Source organism: Ambystoma mexicanum, chromosome 12 (genome assembly GCF_040938575.1).
Source record: "Ambystoma mexicanum isolate Mex_15411 chromosome 12, UKY_AmexF1_1, whole genome shotgun sequence".
In the NCBI taxonomy this organism is placed as follows: Eukaryota; Metazoa; Chordata; class Amphibia; order Caudata; family Ambystomatidae; genus Ambystoma; species Ambystoma mexicanum.
Genome location: NC_090936.1, coordinates 1,011,013,400 through 1,011,030,851, shown reverse-complemented (window position 1 = coordinate 1,011,030,851; position 17,452 = coordinate 1,011,013,400). Strand labels below are relative to the sequence as shown.

The 17,452-nt window shown below is 47.2% G+C and overlaps 1 protein-coding gene across 3 annotated transcripts in view; it reads left to right on the top strand.

Moving 5' to 3' along the window:
• The window catches only part of TNPO3 (transportin 3), a 1,153,743-nt gene that overhangs the window by 854,544 nt on the left and 281,747 nt on the right, over positions 1–17,452 (top strand). For all 3 annotated transcript variants that reach the window (XM_069629554.1, XM_069629553.1, XM_069629552.1), the window contains exon 14: positions 12,649–12,725. In XM_069629554.1, the coding sequence (XP_069485655.1) occupies positions 12,649–12,725 (77 nt within the window). The remainder of the gene's footprint in view (positions 1–12,648; positions 12,726–17,452) is intronic.

Here is a 17,452-nt window from a genome sequence, read left to right as displayed (position 1 = left end):
TTCTGAATCTAGGGAGTGGCTCCTGCCCCACCCAACAGGAAAAGTAGTTCCAAACAGAAGAGGATCAGAGACTCAACTGGCAGGCAAGTAAGCAGCATGGTCTGCTGCAGGTAAGTCCACCCAAGCATTATGAGCCCGGCGTTTCCAGCGCTGGGACTGGGCATATTTATGAGCCTGGTGCCACTGGCGCCAGGACTGGGTCCAAAAGGTCCCAATTGGGACTGGTTGGCACTCGGAACCTGGGTTATGGATCTGCTTCCAAGGGAGTTGGGAAAACCCTGACCTTTTGGAAGCAGAGATCATGACAGCCAGGTCCCCGAGCAAGGTTGCGCAGGTGTTGGGCCTGCAAGGAGAATGTGATGAAGGGAGAACCTTTTTGGCACTGGTCGCTGGAGATTACAGTAGCTGGGGTCGCCTCTCTCAAAGGTAGGGGAGCTCATGCAAATGATCTGACAATCGGTGGTCCTTAGTCTCCATCGGAGTCCAGACTACACATCTTTTTAGAGCTAAGGGCAATCTTACTGGCGCTGATGGCTTTTCTGCCCTCTGTGGGGGAAGAATGTCCCAATTATTAAGACGGACAACGCAGTGGCCATGCATTAACTAAACCAGGTGGTGTAGGTGTCACTACCACTGTGCAGAGAGGTGATGCAGCTCTGCTTTTGTGCTCTTCAAAAAGTAGTCTGTCGGCTGTTCACCTAGCCGGAGAATAGATACTGATGCAGATGCTCTGGGCAGGCAGAGCAGTCTCTCAGAAGTGGAAGTTGGCTCAGCAGCCCTCCTAGAGCCTTCAAGTGAATCGATATGCGTCCAGTATCAACATGGAATGCAACCTGTTCTGCTCTAGAGAATTTCCTCATAGAGGAGCTCTGGGGGATGTGTTCGCATTGTACTGGGAATTTCCACTCCGGTACGCGTTCACACCAGTCCTAGTCATGCCTCGTGCCTCATGTCATTGGGAGGTTCCGAAAGTTTGGGAAATCAATGATCCTGATTGGGCCAGGAGGGCATGGTACCCCATTCCTCTGGACATGTCCATGTGCACTTCGATTCATCTTCCTCAAAGAACAGACCTGCACAATAATGAGGGAGGTCTCCTTCACCCAGAGATCAGAACCCTGAACCTCCATGCCTGGTTTCGGAGAGGTTAAGAATCGGACATTGGGATTTCCCACGGGACATAATGGAGGTGCTGCTTTCGGCAAGAAGACGGCAACAAAAGTTTTATATTTGTGCTGTTGAAACAAATATTGCAGCTGGTGCAAAGATGAGAATATAGAACCTTTTACTTGTGACACACAAATCAGTGTTGTCTTTCTTGTTACATCTGGACCATCAAGAGCTGCAGGGTTCCACTGTGAACGCTTATCTAGCGGTGCTATCAGTTTTCAAGCGCTCGCCTGAAGAAAGCTCATATTTCAGAATACCAATTGTTATCCAGTACGTGAAGGGACTGACTTAAATCTTCCCACCGGTACGTTTTATAGTTCCGGTTTGGGACTTTAATTTGGTGTTGACATTTTTAATGTGAGCTCTTTTTGAACCCCTTAATTCTTGTATTCTTTGGATGTAGACTCTGAAGACTGTCTTTCTGACAGTGATCAGTTAGGCTTACAGGGAAAGCAAGCTTCAGGCTTTGAGTTTCAAACAACCGTTCACTAACTTGTATAAGAAGAAGGTTGTTTTTCTGAGTTCGCCCTTCATTTCTGCCTAAGGTGGTGTCTGTTTCATCTGGCACAGAAAATTGTCTTGCAAGCCTTACATCCACCTCATCTTTCCGAGCATGGAGAGGATTTGTTATTAGCTGGCTCGCTAAATCAGGCAGGAGGATCAGCTCTTTATTGGGATATGCTGCTTGTTGGGGAGAATGTTCAGTTTGGTGCTAAATTCTTCCCCCTGAGTGTCCCCCAGCTCTTTTGCTGACCTTTGGGACTTTGTAGTTTTAATTCTGTGTTTTGTGTTTCTTTTTGGTTTTGGAGTCTGACAAACTCCATAGGCAGCATCTTTGCAACGTGACACACTGCACCTTCAGTGCAGTGGCACAGGGAAGTCTTAGATTTCCCAAAGGTTTAAATACCTTCTCTCAGTGAAACTACTGTTTCCAAGAGCAGTGAAGTGAAATTGACTTTGACGTTAATTTGATTTTGTAACTCTCTAGTCCCAGCGCACACTATCGTACCATAGGGTACTGGATGGTTTACTTAGTATCCCCTGTGTCTAGTTTCTCATGTAACATTTTTGTTACCCTTTCTACAATTAATGGCTGTGGCAGTAGTTTACTTTTAACTACCATTGTGAGTTTTTACCGCGGACTGCGTTCGCAGCTGCAGTGAAGCACCCATGGGTGGCCATTTTGTCCAAAGGGCCGGTCTTCTTTTTTTGCCATTTCTTGCTGGAAACGTCCTTCTTGAGATTTACTCTGCGCGCCCAACCAGGTTTGGGCCCTTTGTCTGCTTTGCCTTTGGCGGGATTCACAAGTGAAGGTGGCCTCTGTCTCCAGTATGTCTGGCAGGGGCAGGAAGTGCAGGAGGTGCCCGAAACTCCCTGTGCTTAATCCCTTGCTTACAGGAATGCACCCAAAGGTGATTGGCCGGCTGGCTGCCGGGCAAGGACAGCCACCCTGCTGCGTGATTGACAGCTAGGCTGGAATGAGTGGGAGAAACCTGCACAAAAGGCAAGGCTCTTTGGCTTGGAAGGCAGAGTCAACCACTGGACGAAAGAATCCGAAGAAGAACTTGGTAGAGACACCTGCTGCACCTCCTGGACCGTTTGTTTGTCCGGTGAAGCCCTGCTGCTGTGCTGAAGCTCCGAATTTGCCTCGACTAGAGAAGCCCTGCAAGGACGACTTCTCCCTTTTGAGTTGTTGGGACCAAATCAACTCCAAAGTAAGTCTGTCTGGACATCCTCTCAAAGCTGGCTGTACTTCTGCTGCTGCTGATTGAACCCAAGTGCCAGGGAGAGGAACACCAAATGGTGTACATCACTTTTATGACAGACCCGAGCTGCTGGAAGATCCCCCGGACTCCCAGTAAGCAGGATTGGCCAAGCCTGAGCCACCTCAAGAGAGTGCTGGACCCCAGATGCGAGGAAAGTCCAGAGTGATATCCATGAGACCGCAGTGGAGCTATTTGCTGAGACGCGACAAACTGAAACCGCGAAGTGCAGCTGAATAGAAGTTGGTCCTTTGCAGTCGCCAACCGTCACGTTGTGTTGCAGGAGTCCCCAGAAGTCCTCCCTCTTGTACCCATGACTGATGCACAGGAACAGGATCTGCAGAGCAACAGAGGAACAGAAGCCAGCTGGAACCATTTCTTCTAATTAAAGGTACAGTAAAGTTTGAGAGGACTTAACTCTTGTTGTAGCCTTACTCGATCTCAGTTGACTTGTCTTGGTTGCTTCTGTAGAGTGGCTTGCATATTCTACCTCACACAAGCCTCCCAGCTTGTGACCCTACATTAATTCTACTTTTTGTACAAAGACTTCTAAAACATTGTGCAAGACTTTAACTTACCTGCAAGAAGTGCTTCAGCTTACCTAGACTTTTCCCTGATTGGCATTGGCTGGCCTGGCTCCCTGAATGACTCTTCTCTCCTCTGCTTGTGTTTTACCTTCCCTCCAGGAAAAGGTTAACTTGTTTTGCACTGGGGGGTTCAAAAGTACTTACCTGCTTCAGAATATGTGTGTGATCTCGTGTTTTATTCTGAAAGCTCTTTACTTTGACACTCCTCTCCGTATTGCTCTAAATGTACCTTTGCTATATTATCCACAGTGGCCTAGCTGTTTAAGTCACCTGAGGGTGTAGGAAGTATCTGTGTGCCATCCCAATTGGGTTTTTGCTGATTTAGAGAATTGTGTGTATTTTGGAGTGTATTTGTGTTACTATTGTATTGCCCCGTCTGAAGAAGGCCTATTCAAACTGACTGTTAAATAAATTAATAAGTGTTCAATCAAGAAACCTTGAGTGTAAGTGTTTATTTGGATACTTGTCACTGTGAATCTCTGTGTAAGTACCCTACTGCTCACATTGACCCCTTTTGAGATAAGCCTGGCTGCTCAGCCACACTGCCAATCTGCGTAGTTCAGACTTCAACCAGAGTTTGGGTCCCTATAGCCAGGAGATCGAGGTTGTTGTAGTGCACCGAAAGGGTACTGCTCTATATCTTGCCTAACACTGGTCATAGGTTGGAACAGGCTGTTACTAAGCAGACCCTGTCTCTCTGGATCATTTTGTATATTACAGAGTGTTACTTTGGTTGGCAAGACGGTCCCTGAGGGTCTGAGAGTGTATTCCAAAAGAGGAGTAGCTACTTCAGCGCTTCAGAGGGGTGCAGGGCATTTGCAATGCTGCAACCTGGTCTTCGCTGCACACCTTAACAAAAAATTACTGCCTTGATTCTGTATCAGGAGGCTACATTTGGTAAAGCTGTTCTCCACTGCATAAACGGAAGTAAATTCTCTTTTCCAACCTCCATCTGCATACTGCTATGGGAGTCGTATCAAAGATAGGGAATACGTACAAATTACTTACCCTGATCTTGTTTCTGTAGGATTTTTCTCCCACTGATTCCTCATCGCCCTTCCAGCCTACCCACTGGAGAGCCGGCCAGTCCACCGGGGGGTCCAGAGATATTTCCCCAAAGGCTCAGCACTGCTGGGTCCTCTTAAGAGTTGAGACTGGTGTAACGCTCACCTGATTCCCGCAGAGGCGCCGGTCTTGACTGGGTGAATGCCGTATTTTCAAAGGTGATGTGTAACACATGGTTGGCTCTTTGGGCTGGACCTCTGTGCACTGTATGTCTGACTCGAAGAGTAAGATGTCTGCAGATAGAAAATATGGGATTAATGAACTTGGGTTATTGGGTGCCTCTCTCCTCTTCCCTTTCTCTTCTCCTGTAGAACCCCAAAGGTTAACACCCTCACCTTAGGTAAGTGAACGCCGAGCTCTCCATCTGCCTCGGGGCAGGGTGCTGTAACCAGTTTCTTCACTGGATAAGGGTGCAGGCCTCTTGACCTCAGAGGACTGCTGTCCGTCGTTAACTGCACGAACGGTAAGTTCTGGGCACTTCAAATGTCTTAAAAGTCTTTTGTAATGATATCTCTTGTTTTGCAGGGTTATGGCGGATGGCGGATGAAACCTGCAGGAAACCTGCTGTACATACCTCGCAGCCATAGGAGCTTACAGAATCTCGGATGAAGGCATGTTCTCTTGCAATCCTATCCTCAAACCTCTGACAGGACTCGCAAGGCTCTACCCGCCCGTCAAGAGACCACACCCTGTGTGGGACCTTAACATAGTCATGGGCGCACAAACCGTTCAAGCCAATGGCATCCGTGGACATCAGGCTGGTCACCATCAAGACGGCCTTACCAGTCGGCCTCACCTCGGCTCGTAGAGTCAGCGATATCCAGGCGCTAGTCGCCTTGGAAACATATACTACCTTTCACAAGGACAAAGTAGTCCTGCTGACACACCCAGCATTTCTGCCCGAGGTGCGGTCTGCTTTCCACTTGAACGAGGAAATAGTCCTTCCTATGTATTTTCCCGATCACAAGGACGAAGCAAGTGCTGCACTGCCTGGATGTCATGCGTACCCTGAAATTCTACTTGGACAGGACCAAGGGCTTCTGCAAATCAGAAGCCCTGTTTGTCACTTTCGGAAGCTCAAGACCATGCTATCAGGCCTCTAAAACTTCCATATCCCGCTGGATGGTCTCTGCCATCAAAGAAGCGTATGAGGGCCAGCACAAGCTGCTCCCGGCCAACATGCATGCCCACTCCTTCCAGCGCCATGTCCCTTGGCAAGCCATAAGCAGGGTGGCCACTTGGGCCACTCCCTCGGCTTTCTGCAAGCATTACTGTTTGGATGCCGGCTCTAAATCTGATGCTGCTTTCAGACTGGTGGTTCTGAGGAACCTATTTGCTTAAGGAGGGTCTTCTCTCCACCCTCAGTTGTAATCGCCCATACAGTATGGAGGAAAGGGGACAGGACGCAAGAGTAATTATAAGTTACTCACCGTAGTGACTAACGTACTCTTAGTCCATAGTCTCCTTTCCTCCATACGTCCCACCAACCTCCCCCCTAATACTAGTGTCATTAGGCAATGTTAAAATCTATTGTTGAGGCATCAGTGGGGACTGAGGTGTGGCGCCGGAGGGCGGAGTCAGGACAGCACATGCTCCCTGGGCCGCACCCCTGCCTGCCTCTAAATTTAATCGGGAAGAAGCTTTTTTTTCTGGTGAAAAATGATCTGTCTTCCGTCCCTTGGGAGGGACGCCCATACAGTATGGAGGAAAGAGCACTGTGGACCTAGAGTACGTTAGTCACTGCAGTGAGTAACTTATAATTTCTTTTGGTTGTGGAGTCTGAAACTCCATAGGAATAATCTTTTACATTGTGTCACACAGGGAAGTCTTTCAGATGTCCCAAAGGTTTAAATACCTTCTCTGGGATAAACTGTTTCCCAGAGCATTAAAGTGAAATTGACTTTACTTGGTGTGTACTGGGTCTAGAAAGTTATAAAACTATCTTTCAAAAGGGTGCTAGAGGGGTTCCTTAGTACCCCCTTTGTCTAGCTTTTCATATATCATATAACATTTGTATGTTACCCTTTCCTCACTGAATGGCTGGTAGCAGTGGTTTACTTTTTACTACCATTAAGCGATTTTACCGCGGGCTGCATTCGCAGCCACAGTAATGCACCCATGAGTACCGTGTTTGTCAAAATGGCCCGGTCTACTTTTTTTTCACCATTTCTTTGTGTAAGGGTCCTTGTTGAGATTTATTCTGCGCGCCAAACCAGGTTTGGTCCCTTTGTTCATTTTGCCTTTGGCGGGATTCACTAGTGAAGCCTGCCTCAGGTTCCAGGGTGTCTGGCGGGGTTAGGAAGCAAGGGAGGTGCCCAAAACTCCCTCTGCTTAGTCTCCTAGGAGACAGGAATGCACTCTTGGATGATTGGCCGGCTGGCTTTCCGGCAAGGAAAGCCACACTGCTGGGTGACAGACAGCTGGGTTGGAATGAGTGGGAGCAAGCTGCATAAAAGGCGAGAGTTTTTGGCTTGGAAGGCAGAGTAGACCACTGGAAAAAAGAATCCGAAGAAGAACTTTAAGAGGATGCCTGCTGCATCTCCTGGACAGTTGGTTTGCCCGGTGAAGCCCTGCTGCTGTGCTGAAACTCCAGTAACCCTGTAGGAGACTACACGACACTTGTCCTCTTGAGATTAGGTAACCCACTTTTTGGTATAGGCCTGTACTACAGAAGTTGGTAGTGTGACTGAGCAGCCAGGCTTCTCTCAAGAGAGGTAAATGTGAGCTGTAGGGCTGTAGCAATGAAATTCGCAAATGCAAGTAATCAAGTAACACTTGCACTCAAGGTTTTACTTATAAACAGTTATTTATTTAACAGACATTTTTTAAATAAGCATTCATTAAAAAGGGGCAATATATGTAACAATCAAATGTACTTAAGTACTTTTCCAGAATCAACACAAAGCTAGTAGATACTCTTTAGAGATGCTTTTTACATACTTTCTACACCCTGAGGTAACTTCTCCAACTAAGACCATATTGGCATTTATATATCACTAGTGATTTGTAAAAAGGAAAGGTTAAGGGAAGGAAAAACGTTACAGGTTCTTGGAGCATGTGAGCACTTAAATCTTCAAATGAAGTATATTCAAAAACCTTTCTAGCAATAATAGTTTAAAACCAAGTTATCACCTCTGAGGGACAGTCAATTTCAGTCAAGTGGACTAGAAGAGTCTGCATGGAGCCAGGACAGCCATAGTCAATTGGAGCACAGTTTATGGAACTGAGGCACTTCTTAGATAACAGTCTTGCACGCAGTTAGTTTGTTGAAGAAAAATCACTTCAGGGTCACAAGCTTTTGCACTTGTGAAGGGTAGAGCTGAAATCAACTCTAGAAAAGCAGCTACTGCAAGTCTCCACTTAGAAGAGCAAATCTAAAGATACTGAGATAAGTACCCGAAGTTGGAACAGTACCTTTGGTTAGAAGAGTGGTCCAGTTGGCTTCTGTCTGGTTGCAGGGATGCAGGTCCTGGGTCCCTGGTCCTCAGTCATAGGGACAAAAGGGAGGATGTCTAGAGGACTCCTAAGGCAGCAATTCGGAGGTTGGCAACAGCTACGGGCTCTTTTCATATCAGCTTACTTTGTGGTTTCAGCGCTCTGTAAACAGCACACCTGCGGATATTGGACACCGGTTAGGCTTCCTTCACTCCTTGAGTCCTGCACTCTGGTGGGACTTGAGCTCTGGTCGAGGAGGGTCCTGGGTATACTCCTGGAGCTTCTGGCTGGATTGTAAGCGTTGCACTAGACTACGGATTCCTCGACCCCTGGCACTCTGTTCCTGCAGCAGCAAAGAAGTACAGCCAGTCAGGGAAGATGGTCCAGTGGAGTTTGTTTCAGGGTTAGTTGGTCCCACTAATCCAAGCGAAGAAGTTGTCCCTTCTGGAGCTTCACTTGTCGAGCAGAAAAAGGAGTTTCAGCACAGCAGCAGGGCTTCGCCGGGCAATTCAAAGGTCCAGGAGGATGCAGCAAGCTTCTTTCACAGTTTCTTCGTCGGGTGTTCTTCCCAGTGGTCGACTCTGCCCCTAGTCCCAAAACCCTCACCTTTTAAGCAGGTTTCTCCCATTCATGCAAAGCCTAGATGTCACTCAAACAGCAGGGTGGCTGTCCTGAAAGGACAGCCAGCTAGCCAATCATGAATGGGTGCATTCAGGCATTCCTAAAGACAAAAGACAGGGGAGTTTTGGGAACCTCCCATCACTTCCTGCCCTACCAGACACACTAGAGCCAGAGGCGGTTTTCAGTACTGAAGTGCCCCAAAGACAAAACGAACCAGTGGTTCAAACCTGGCTTGGTGTGCAGAGTAAAACCCAAGAAAGGCCTCACAAACAGAAAACAGCGAAAAAAGACGACCATGCTATTTTGACAAAATGGTCACCCATCGGTGCTATAATGCAGCTGAGGATTCAGTCTGCGGTAGAAAAGCACAATGGTAAGTAAAATTAAACCACTGCCACCAGCCATTTAAAGTAGTGAGGGTAACATAAACATTGTTACATGAGTAGATAGGTAGTAGTTCACATAAGAAAAGGTATTTAAACCTAATGAGAAAGCTAAAGGAGTTCTCTGGGACACCACATGTAAGGTGCTGTCACCATACAAAAAGTAGATGCCTATGAAGTTTGTCAGACTCCAAAAACCAAGGAAATGCATAATCCAAATCAGGTCAAAACACATGAGAAAGTGAGGAAAAGGGCTCACTCACTCCAGGGTTAAAAGTAAAAAGTCCTAAAGTCCAGCAAAAGAGCTGGGGGTTGAAGGGAATTAGAAATGAGAATTCTCCCTAACATCAACTATGTAATGTCTCTTGACAACCTTTCGTCAATTGGCAATGCACAATTGTACCATTGCCACCTCCTGTACTGCTTCTTTACTTGTTCGATATTCAGGATTATGGTATGCTGACAATTGTCCTATTCGGAGCACCCCAGGGTCACATTTGACATCATGCCAACTCACTGGTCGTCGGCGTCCCCTCTTCGCAGTCTGCTGCGGCGGACCTCCTGCATCCTGCCTGCTTGGTTGCCAGCTCCCACGTACCTTTGGTAGACTGCACAGCTCTCTCCTGGAGCTTTGACAGCTCCGTTGATCCTCCACCACTCCTCACACACCAAAATGCCACAAGCTGAGCTGGGAACACGTCGCCCCCATTGGCTGAACTTCTCTTCCAAATGCTGCTTCCTGTTGCGCGCACTCTGCAATCCTGCTCGCCTTCACTTCTCGCGTCAGCATCAGCTGGCATTTTTCCTTGTGCAGCAATCCCAGCACCTCGGACTGCCTCTGCTTCAGCTACTCGTTCCACGTCTCTTACAATGGTTTCTTCTTAGTTTAAATGTCCCGCTCAGGGGCCTCACGCTACAACAGCTAGACTGCTCATTGGATTCAAAGGCATCTTTGATCTTCATTGTCCAAGTCCCTCTCCCTTGTCCCAGTACCAGAGGCATTACGGATCCTGAAGTCCATGGTTGTTTTAGACTTTCATATTTAGTTAGTTTTGACTGCTTTGTGAACAGAGTTGTCAGAGTTGGGGGATTTGTAAAACGGCTGTGGTTGTCTTGGGGTTAGGACGATTATTAACATAGAATCACAATTGGAGGATGCCATATTTACTGGCTGAACTCCCATGGTATAAACCTTTATTCTGTTTAAATTACTGTTCATGACATGTTCTTTGGGTAGTTTCATTGGAGGAAGTTGTGCACTAACTGCTTGCCATTGGTATTTGGGAATTATAGGACTCTCATCCTCACGGGAAGATGAATACTGAGTCTTTCCTAAAGGAGTCACCACTTCCCCCTGACGGCTATCTCCTCCCTAGTAATACTCCCTCATTTTACCACCCCCATAGTTAGGATCAGATAGCGGCTGCCTTCCCCTGGCCACATGGGAGGAGATCTTAGGCTGGGGTTTAATGATAACTGTGCAGGATTCATCAGTTATCCAAATACTGTGCCAAAGAAGGCCAGAATTAGTGTTGAGTGTCCATGTTTGACAAAGGTGTTCTATGGCCATTTGTTCCTGTGTATCTATTTCCTTCCCACCTTTGTTTTGTGTATACGACCAGGCATAGGACCTACAGTATTTGAGAGAGGGTTGTGTCTTTAGAACACTGTACTGTGTGTGGTGGAGGCACTAAGAACAGTATAGTCTTTCATTTGACTGTCTTCCTGTTAATTTATGTTGGGTGATTCGGGGAGGGTTGTACGAAAATGACCTGATCTACCCAGAGGGAGCTTGGTAACGGCAAATGTGAAAAGCCCTTGCCCATCCACAAAGTTGGCTTCTCGGAACCCTTTCATTACAGGGTTACCGGTATCCGGCTGGTAATTCCGGCGGGATAGCTCAGGGCAATAGTCTCGGGAGGATAGCTCAGGGGCAAAGTGCTCGCCTTGGAAGTAAAACGACACGGAGCAACGCAGGTTCGGTCTACGCTTAGAAACCTCTGGGCTTTACGTGCGTTATAAATATCATATCATACCGGCAGCCTTCCCTTACTGTCTCTGCTTCCTGATATCCCGGTATTACTGGGATATTACGGGCGGCTGTGAGAAACTTTAAGGTGTCTCGCCCGCTAATCCCCCAGGGATTTGTCATCCAGGTGGCCAGGACACGGCCATCACTATTGGATCCAGTTCCTGGGGGCAAACCAGTGCGGGAGGATCACCTGGATAAGGGGTCTTCGGGGAGTGGAAGTGGTGTCCAGGGAGATTGACCCAAATCATATAATTATAAGAAGAAAACCACTTTCTATTTTTGTTCTGTACATCGGGCCCTCCAAATCGAGAGACTTTGATGCTAAAGAGACTTGAGCGCACAAGGCCCTGAAGCTGGAATTGGAACTGTATCCTCGTGTCAAGGAAGCCAGTGTGTGTGCTTGGCTTGAGTGAATCGCCTTTCCTTCGCCCCCCCCCCTCACCCGTGCAGAAAACGCAAGCAAGGGAGGCCAACGGCCCAAACATCTGGACTTATCATTTTGTGAATACTTCTTTATTTTTCATGAACATTTCCCCACACTATTTGGAAATTAGCGGTAAGGATTGGCAATAGTTTTTTTAGTATAGGCCCATTTATTTTGACAAGACTCATTAGGACTTTAATTCTTTATTTGATGGTTGTAGCTTGCTCCCATCTCAGATTTGGGTTTAGAGAGGCGTTTATTACACCCCTTTGAAAGTTCAATAAACACTCTTGAACTGTGGTCACTTGTATGTCTTACTTCAATACCATGCCTTCCTTACACGGCATAGTGACAGTAAGTTCCCATTCCCAAGGAGTCCCAAGTCTCCATGGGATGGGATTGCCTGAATCACTGTTACCGGTCATTCAGACATTGATCTGCTGGTAGGGGCCTGATCTACCAGCAGGTCTGGCCTGCCGGGAGATCCATGGCCCCCACCGGCAAACTTGTGTTTTGCTGGTCCGAAATAAATGCTGGTGCCGGAATCGCCAGCATTTATTCTGGACCAGCAAACACGTAATGCGGGCCATCATGCTAGTTGTGAAAATTCACCCAGTAATCCGTCACTGAAATGGTTACAGGAGTCCACCCCAATTATGTGTGCGCTTGTATAGTTAAGAATGTTGAACCGACTCTTGTCTATTAGGCATTAATACTTTGTAAAGAAAGTCAATTTGTTATTTGGGAGGCACGTTCCTGTCATGGGAGTAGTTTACTGACAATGAGGCAGACTGGTTTAGTTAAAGCTGCTACTATTTTAAATGTGCTTGCTCTTCACTGGACTTCTAATAAATGCAGTTAATCTGTTTTGCTAATAATTTCTTTCTACTGTATATTTCTGGGAAGCTTTATGCACCAGATAACTTAATTTCATGAGCCTACTTTTGTATTGCCGCCACATCTGTTAGTGTGGGTGCATTGATGTGGTGTCCTTGCAATCTGCACTTAAAGTACAATTTTATTAACAATCTGTTCATTTGGGATAGACGGGTGTTTGTAATATTGATAAGTAGAATTTGTATATCATTCTTCAAAGGGACTTGAAAGTGGTTTATAAATGTTTCTACAGATTGACGATAGTCTGCTTATAATTTTCTTTTTCTTTCAGATGCTTTCCCAGGATCCTAGTAACGGCATCTCATCAGACCCCACTGTCTTTTTGGATCGGTTAGCAGTCATATTCCGGTAAGAATTTGTTTGTTGGATCTAGGTCGTAACTTATTGGTATCCACTACACAAAGTAAATTACATTGTGAAGGCTGAAGAGGGTGTGAATCTAACATTAATTTGAGAAGATTTATGGCACCACATGAATAGTTAATGTATGAATGTGGCTTTTTAATGCCTTTCTTGTTTGTTTTCTAAACTGTCATACCTTCCTTTGAATCATTTGGGCTACCATGTCAGGGTGCTTACACACCAGGTTGAAGCTTTTCTAGTGAAAGTTATTAAATTACAATGGCTGGTTAATAAACGCTCTTAGCCCTATGTTATGTGATCAGCAGACTTCTCTGCTCTTTGGATTTCATTTTTGCTCCAAGTTTGATACATTTTGAAACCTCAGTTTCTGCTGTAAGTTATTTCTTATCTGTGGTATATGGCTACCCGGAAAGTGGTACTTAATTTCATTGTTTTCTTGTCCCTAGTTGAGGCTCTTCATTCAGTATGTTCTTTGAAGTCTTGTTGAGATGTATTTTCAGAATTTGCCCTGTGGAACGATTGAGAGGCTACCCTGTTTACACACAGACTATTGCAGCTGCGGTAAGGGACACATGAATCACCCTTGACCTAAAATTGTGCCAGTTTTCTTTTTTTCTCCAACTGTGGTTGACTTGTCCTTTCTTGAGCCACCTTCAACCTAGCTGTCTGGGGGAGGTCTAGATGGGTCTTTTGTCTTTGGCGGGCTTCCTTGCGAAAGCCTGCCAAGTCTCATTTTGCCTGAAAGGACAGGGAGTGGGAAAGGTGACAAACTCCCCTGGTCTTTGTCCAGCAGTGCCTGCCTGTATCCAGTTTGAACTGGGAAGTTGGCCAAGCCAGCCCCCAGATTTACATAACAGCTTGAATGGTGATTGTTGAATCCCAATGATTTTCCTGCATAAAAGGTGAGGGTCCTGGAGCAGAAAGAGTCGAGCACTGGAACATCCATTCTAAACGACTCCAGCGACCCGCAGAGCCGACTGAGTGACCACTGCAGCTCTAGCCCTCTTCTGTGGGACAGGGAAGATCCTGAACTGACTTCCTACATTGGACTGGTGGGCCTAACTTGAGCAACAACACTCCTGGGCTGCAATCTCCCAATACCCTGAGACCGGACTGTTAGGCAAGATTGTGTGCAATACCCTTTGGGAGACTACAGCAACCTTGTCGTCCTGGCAATATGTAACCCAACCTTTGGTATAAGTCTGTACTGCACAGTTTGGTAGTGTGGCTGAGCAGCCAGGCTTATCTCAAGAGGCGTCAATGTGAGCAGTAGGGTTTTTACAGAGATTCACATGACAAGTACTCAAACTCTTACACTCAAGGTTTCGTGATTACACAATTATGAATCTATTTAACAGTCAGTTATATAAGCCTTCTTCAGAAGGGAGCAAAACATGTAACACTTCGAAATACACTTCAAAACACTTTCTCTGAATCATTGGGGATGGCTCACACACTTCCTACACCCTCAGCTGACTTCAATAGCTAGGACACTGTGGACATTGATTTATCGCTGGTAGATACTCTTACGTCCCGTCCCCTTTCCTCCATACTGCATGGGCGTCGCTTCCAAGGGACGGGAGACAGAACCTTTTTCACCAGAATAAACCATCTTCCCCTTTAAATTGCCCTGACTCCACCCTCCGGCGCCACACCTCAGTCCCCTTTTCCGCGTCGACGGGAACAGGCCGAATTCACCAGCGCTCCTGGGTTTGGCTTTGGCCATGTAATTCCACGCGCGGATACTTCTTCTCTTGGTCTTCTTTTTAGTCTTTTTATCATTCAGGTACTCGGTCCTCCCCGGCACATGTCTACTTCTAAAGGGTTCAGCAGGTGTCCATCCTGCAACAGGCTCTTCCCAAATTCAGACTCATGCCCTCTGCCTACGTTGCCTTGGCCCAGACCACGGTTGGCAATCTTGTTCAGTGTGTGACTCGCTGTCCTCGAAAGCGCTGAAGCACAGACTAGGCAGGTGGAGGGAGCTCTTCCAGAAGTCTCCTCCAGAGGATCTCAAGAACATTGTGAAGCATCAAACCAGGCCCAAGATAGGGCCGATATTATCCATCGCACCCTGCAAGGGAGACTCCTTCCCAGGGACTCTCCCATGTGGGAGGGACCGATTAGGTCCTTCTACCAGCACGTGCACCGAGGCTGCTGCAGCTACCGGCCTCTGGGCCGAGGGGTCCCCGGATCCTCCCGGTGACAGTTTTGAGGGACCGCAAGGTTCTTTTAACGGGTCTTCACACGAGGAGCTCCACCCTTGTACCGGCACCATTGCCAAGAGGCTATGCCCCAATACTGGCAATATGTCAGAGGGGGCACCTAAACGCAGCTGTACTGACCCCCCGGTTGAATGTGTCATACCTACTGGGCCTAGGCCCGAGGAGCAGGGTAGGCCTTGTGATCCACAAACAAGAGTCTTGGAGGAGTCTGGGTCCAGAGGGCCGAGCAACTGTTAGGGAGAATTCTCTGTAAAGGCTAATTTCCCAAACCTAGTGAGTCCCCCCAGCAGCTTTGCTGGATTTTTGGGGTTTATTTTTTCTCCTGCTAAGAGTTAGACTCCTTTTTTTCCCACTCTTAGACATGATTTAAGGTGTTCCTTTGACTTTGTATGTGTTCTATGGGTTATGGGGTCCTTTACCCCATAGGGCTTCATGTGTTTTTGATATGTGGGTTACACAGCACCCTCCGTGCAGTAACCCAGGGGTGTTGTCGCGACCCCCAAACATAGACTCCATACCCTGGGACTGACTACTGTCTCCCAGGACATGTTAAGTCACCATTGTCTTTACTAGTCTCAAATTGTGAACAGAACCAGTACAAATCATCATATTGTGGACGTACTGGTCGGGGCAATTCGATAGCCCCGGGGTCTGTTCGAGGGGGGCACTGTCCAGTCCCCCCCGACAGAGTTTTGGCTAGTGGCAGTGGATACTACTTTTTATATTCGACCGCAAATATATTCCTATGGGATTTTCCCATTGTTCGAGGCTACCACTTTTTAAAATAGCCTCGAACATACTGCCGGTTTATTAAATTAATATAAATTCACCGGTTGGTATTTTTTGCCGAAACTTGGTTCCAAAATGGCGTTTGTGTTGGCTTCTGTGACTCCAACCCAAGTCGGGCCCTTCGTTCCACTTTTTGGCGGGCTTCTCCACAGAAGTCTCTTAAAGTGGTGCCACTCTGTCTGGGTACCACAGGTGGTGTGGGAGGGGGTTTAGGCACCCTGGACTGAGTTGCCTCAGCAACTCAAGTCGCACTCTTGTGTGATTGGCCCCACCACTTAGCATGTTTGAGTGACAGCTAGGCTGAATGAATGGGGGTTTTCTGCATAAAAGCAGGCCTTTGGGGACTGGAACTTCAGACGTCGCCACAGGACCTAAAGAATCCAAGGAGGGAGAAGCCAAGCCGACCTGCAACGACGACACCACCGGTGGAGCCCTGCTGAACAGTCTCACCACTTTTCCCGACGACAGAGGAGATCTGCAGTCCGGAGAGTCTTCTTCCTTTGACTGGTGGGGATAACCAGTTTGCCCGTCTTTTTGCCTTCCTGGACCAAACTCGTGGCCGCCCTGCCCGTGCCAAGCACCCCGGCCACTGGAATACCACGGTTTACCACCACCGCGAAGAAGAGGGTAGTGCCTTGTAACCGGGAAACTCCGCGGCTGGTTTCTTCCCTGGCAGTGCAACAACCTTCAACTTTCCTCCACGTCGAGACCTCCTCTTCCTCTGGACGAAACATCGACTTGCACCCGCTGCCAGGAACAACTGCCCCCGCTGGAGCGTTCTTCCCATTTCAGGTACTGTGTCCCGCCTGACTTCCCTTGCGACAGATCGTTCGGGTTGACAGTAAATCCTCGACTTTCTAACCTGGGTTAACCAGGGTTAGCCTGGGGCATGTTAATTAACTTTTCCTGACTTGATCTCAATCTTTTTGTGAACTATCTACAAAGATTCTTTGGGCATAAACCCACTGTGTGATCCTGGACACATTTTGCTTGCTCTCTCTAAGAGTGGACCTGGCATTTGAACTTCCTTGCTCTCCAGTAGACTTTGCCTAACCTGCCTCACTGTGGTTCTTTGAAAGGTATTGAAATTGTGTGCTTCCATAACTTTGCCTTTTCCCTCCCTTTTTCTATAACTTATTAGGGTGCCATTTTATGTTAAGCGCTCACCTCTGTCTGAAAATAAGTGGCGTTTCTCACTAAGACTTGTCTAATAAGTAATTAGGGTTGGGTATATATAATAATGACTGTGTGTTAAATTTGCTTACCTCTTTTTGTGCTAGTGTAATTTACAAGTGTCTTTAAATAAATAATTATATACTTTTACACCAAAGCTCTGGTCAGTGTTTGCTTGTGCTACTGTATCTCTGTATCTATTGTGTATACTCTATATACTGCCTAACTCATCTTGAGAGAAGTCTGACTGCTCAGCCACAGCTACCAGGGAAATCTGGGTGGTACAGACTGCTACCAATTGGGTTTACTGCCAACCACCTGTAGTCCTAAATCTTTTGCAGTGGTCCCTAAGGGAACTGCACAGGTTTCTGCCTAACAGCAACACATTGCAGGCACGTGGCAGGCAGCCTGACAAAATGGCAGCCGTGCCAGAAATAGGCACCCGTTCGACTCCATTCCAGGAATTCGCCGAAGAACGAGTCCAGGTGGGACTGGCTTCAACCAGGTATTGTCATGGCCACGGGCCCC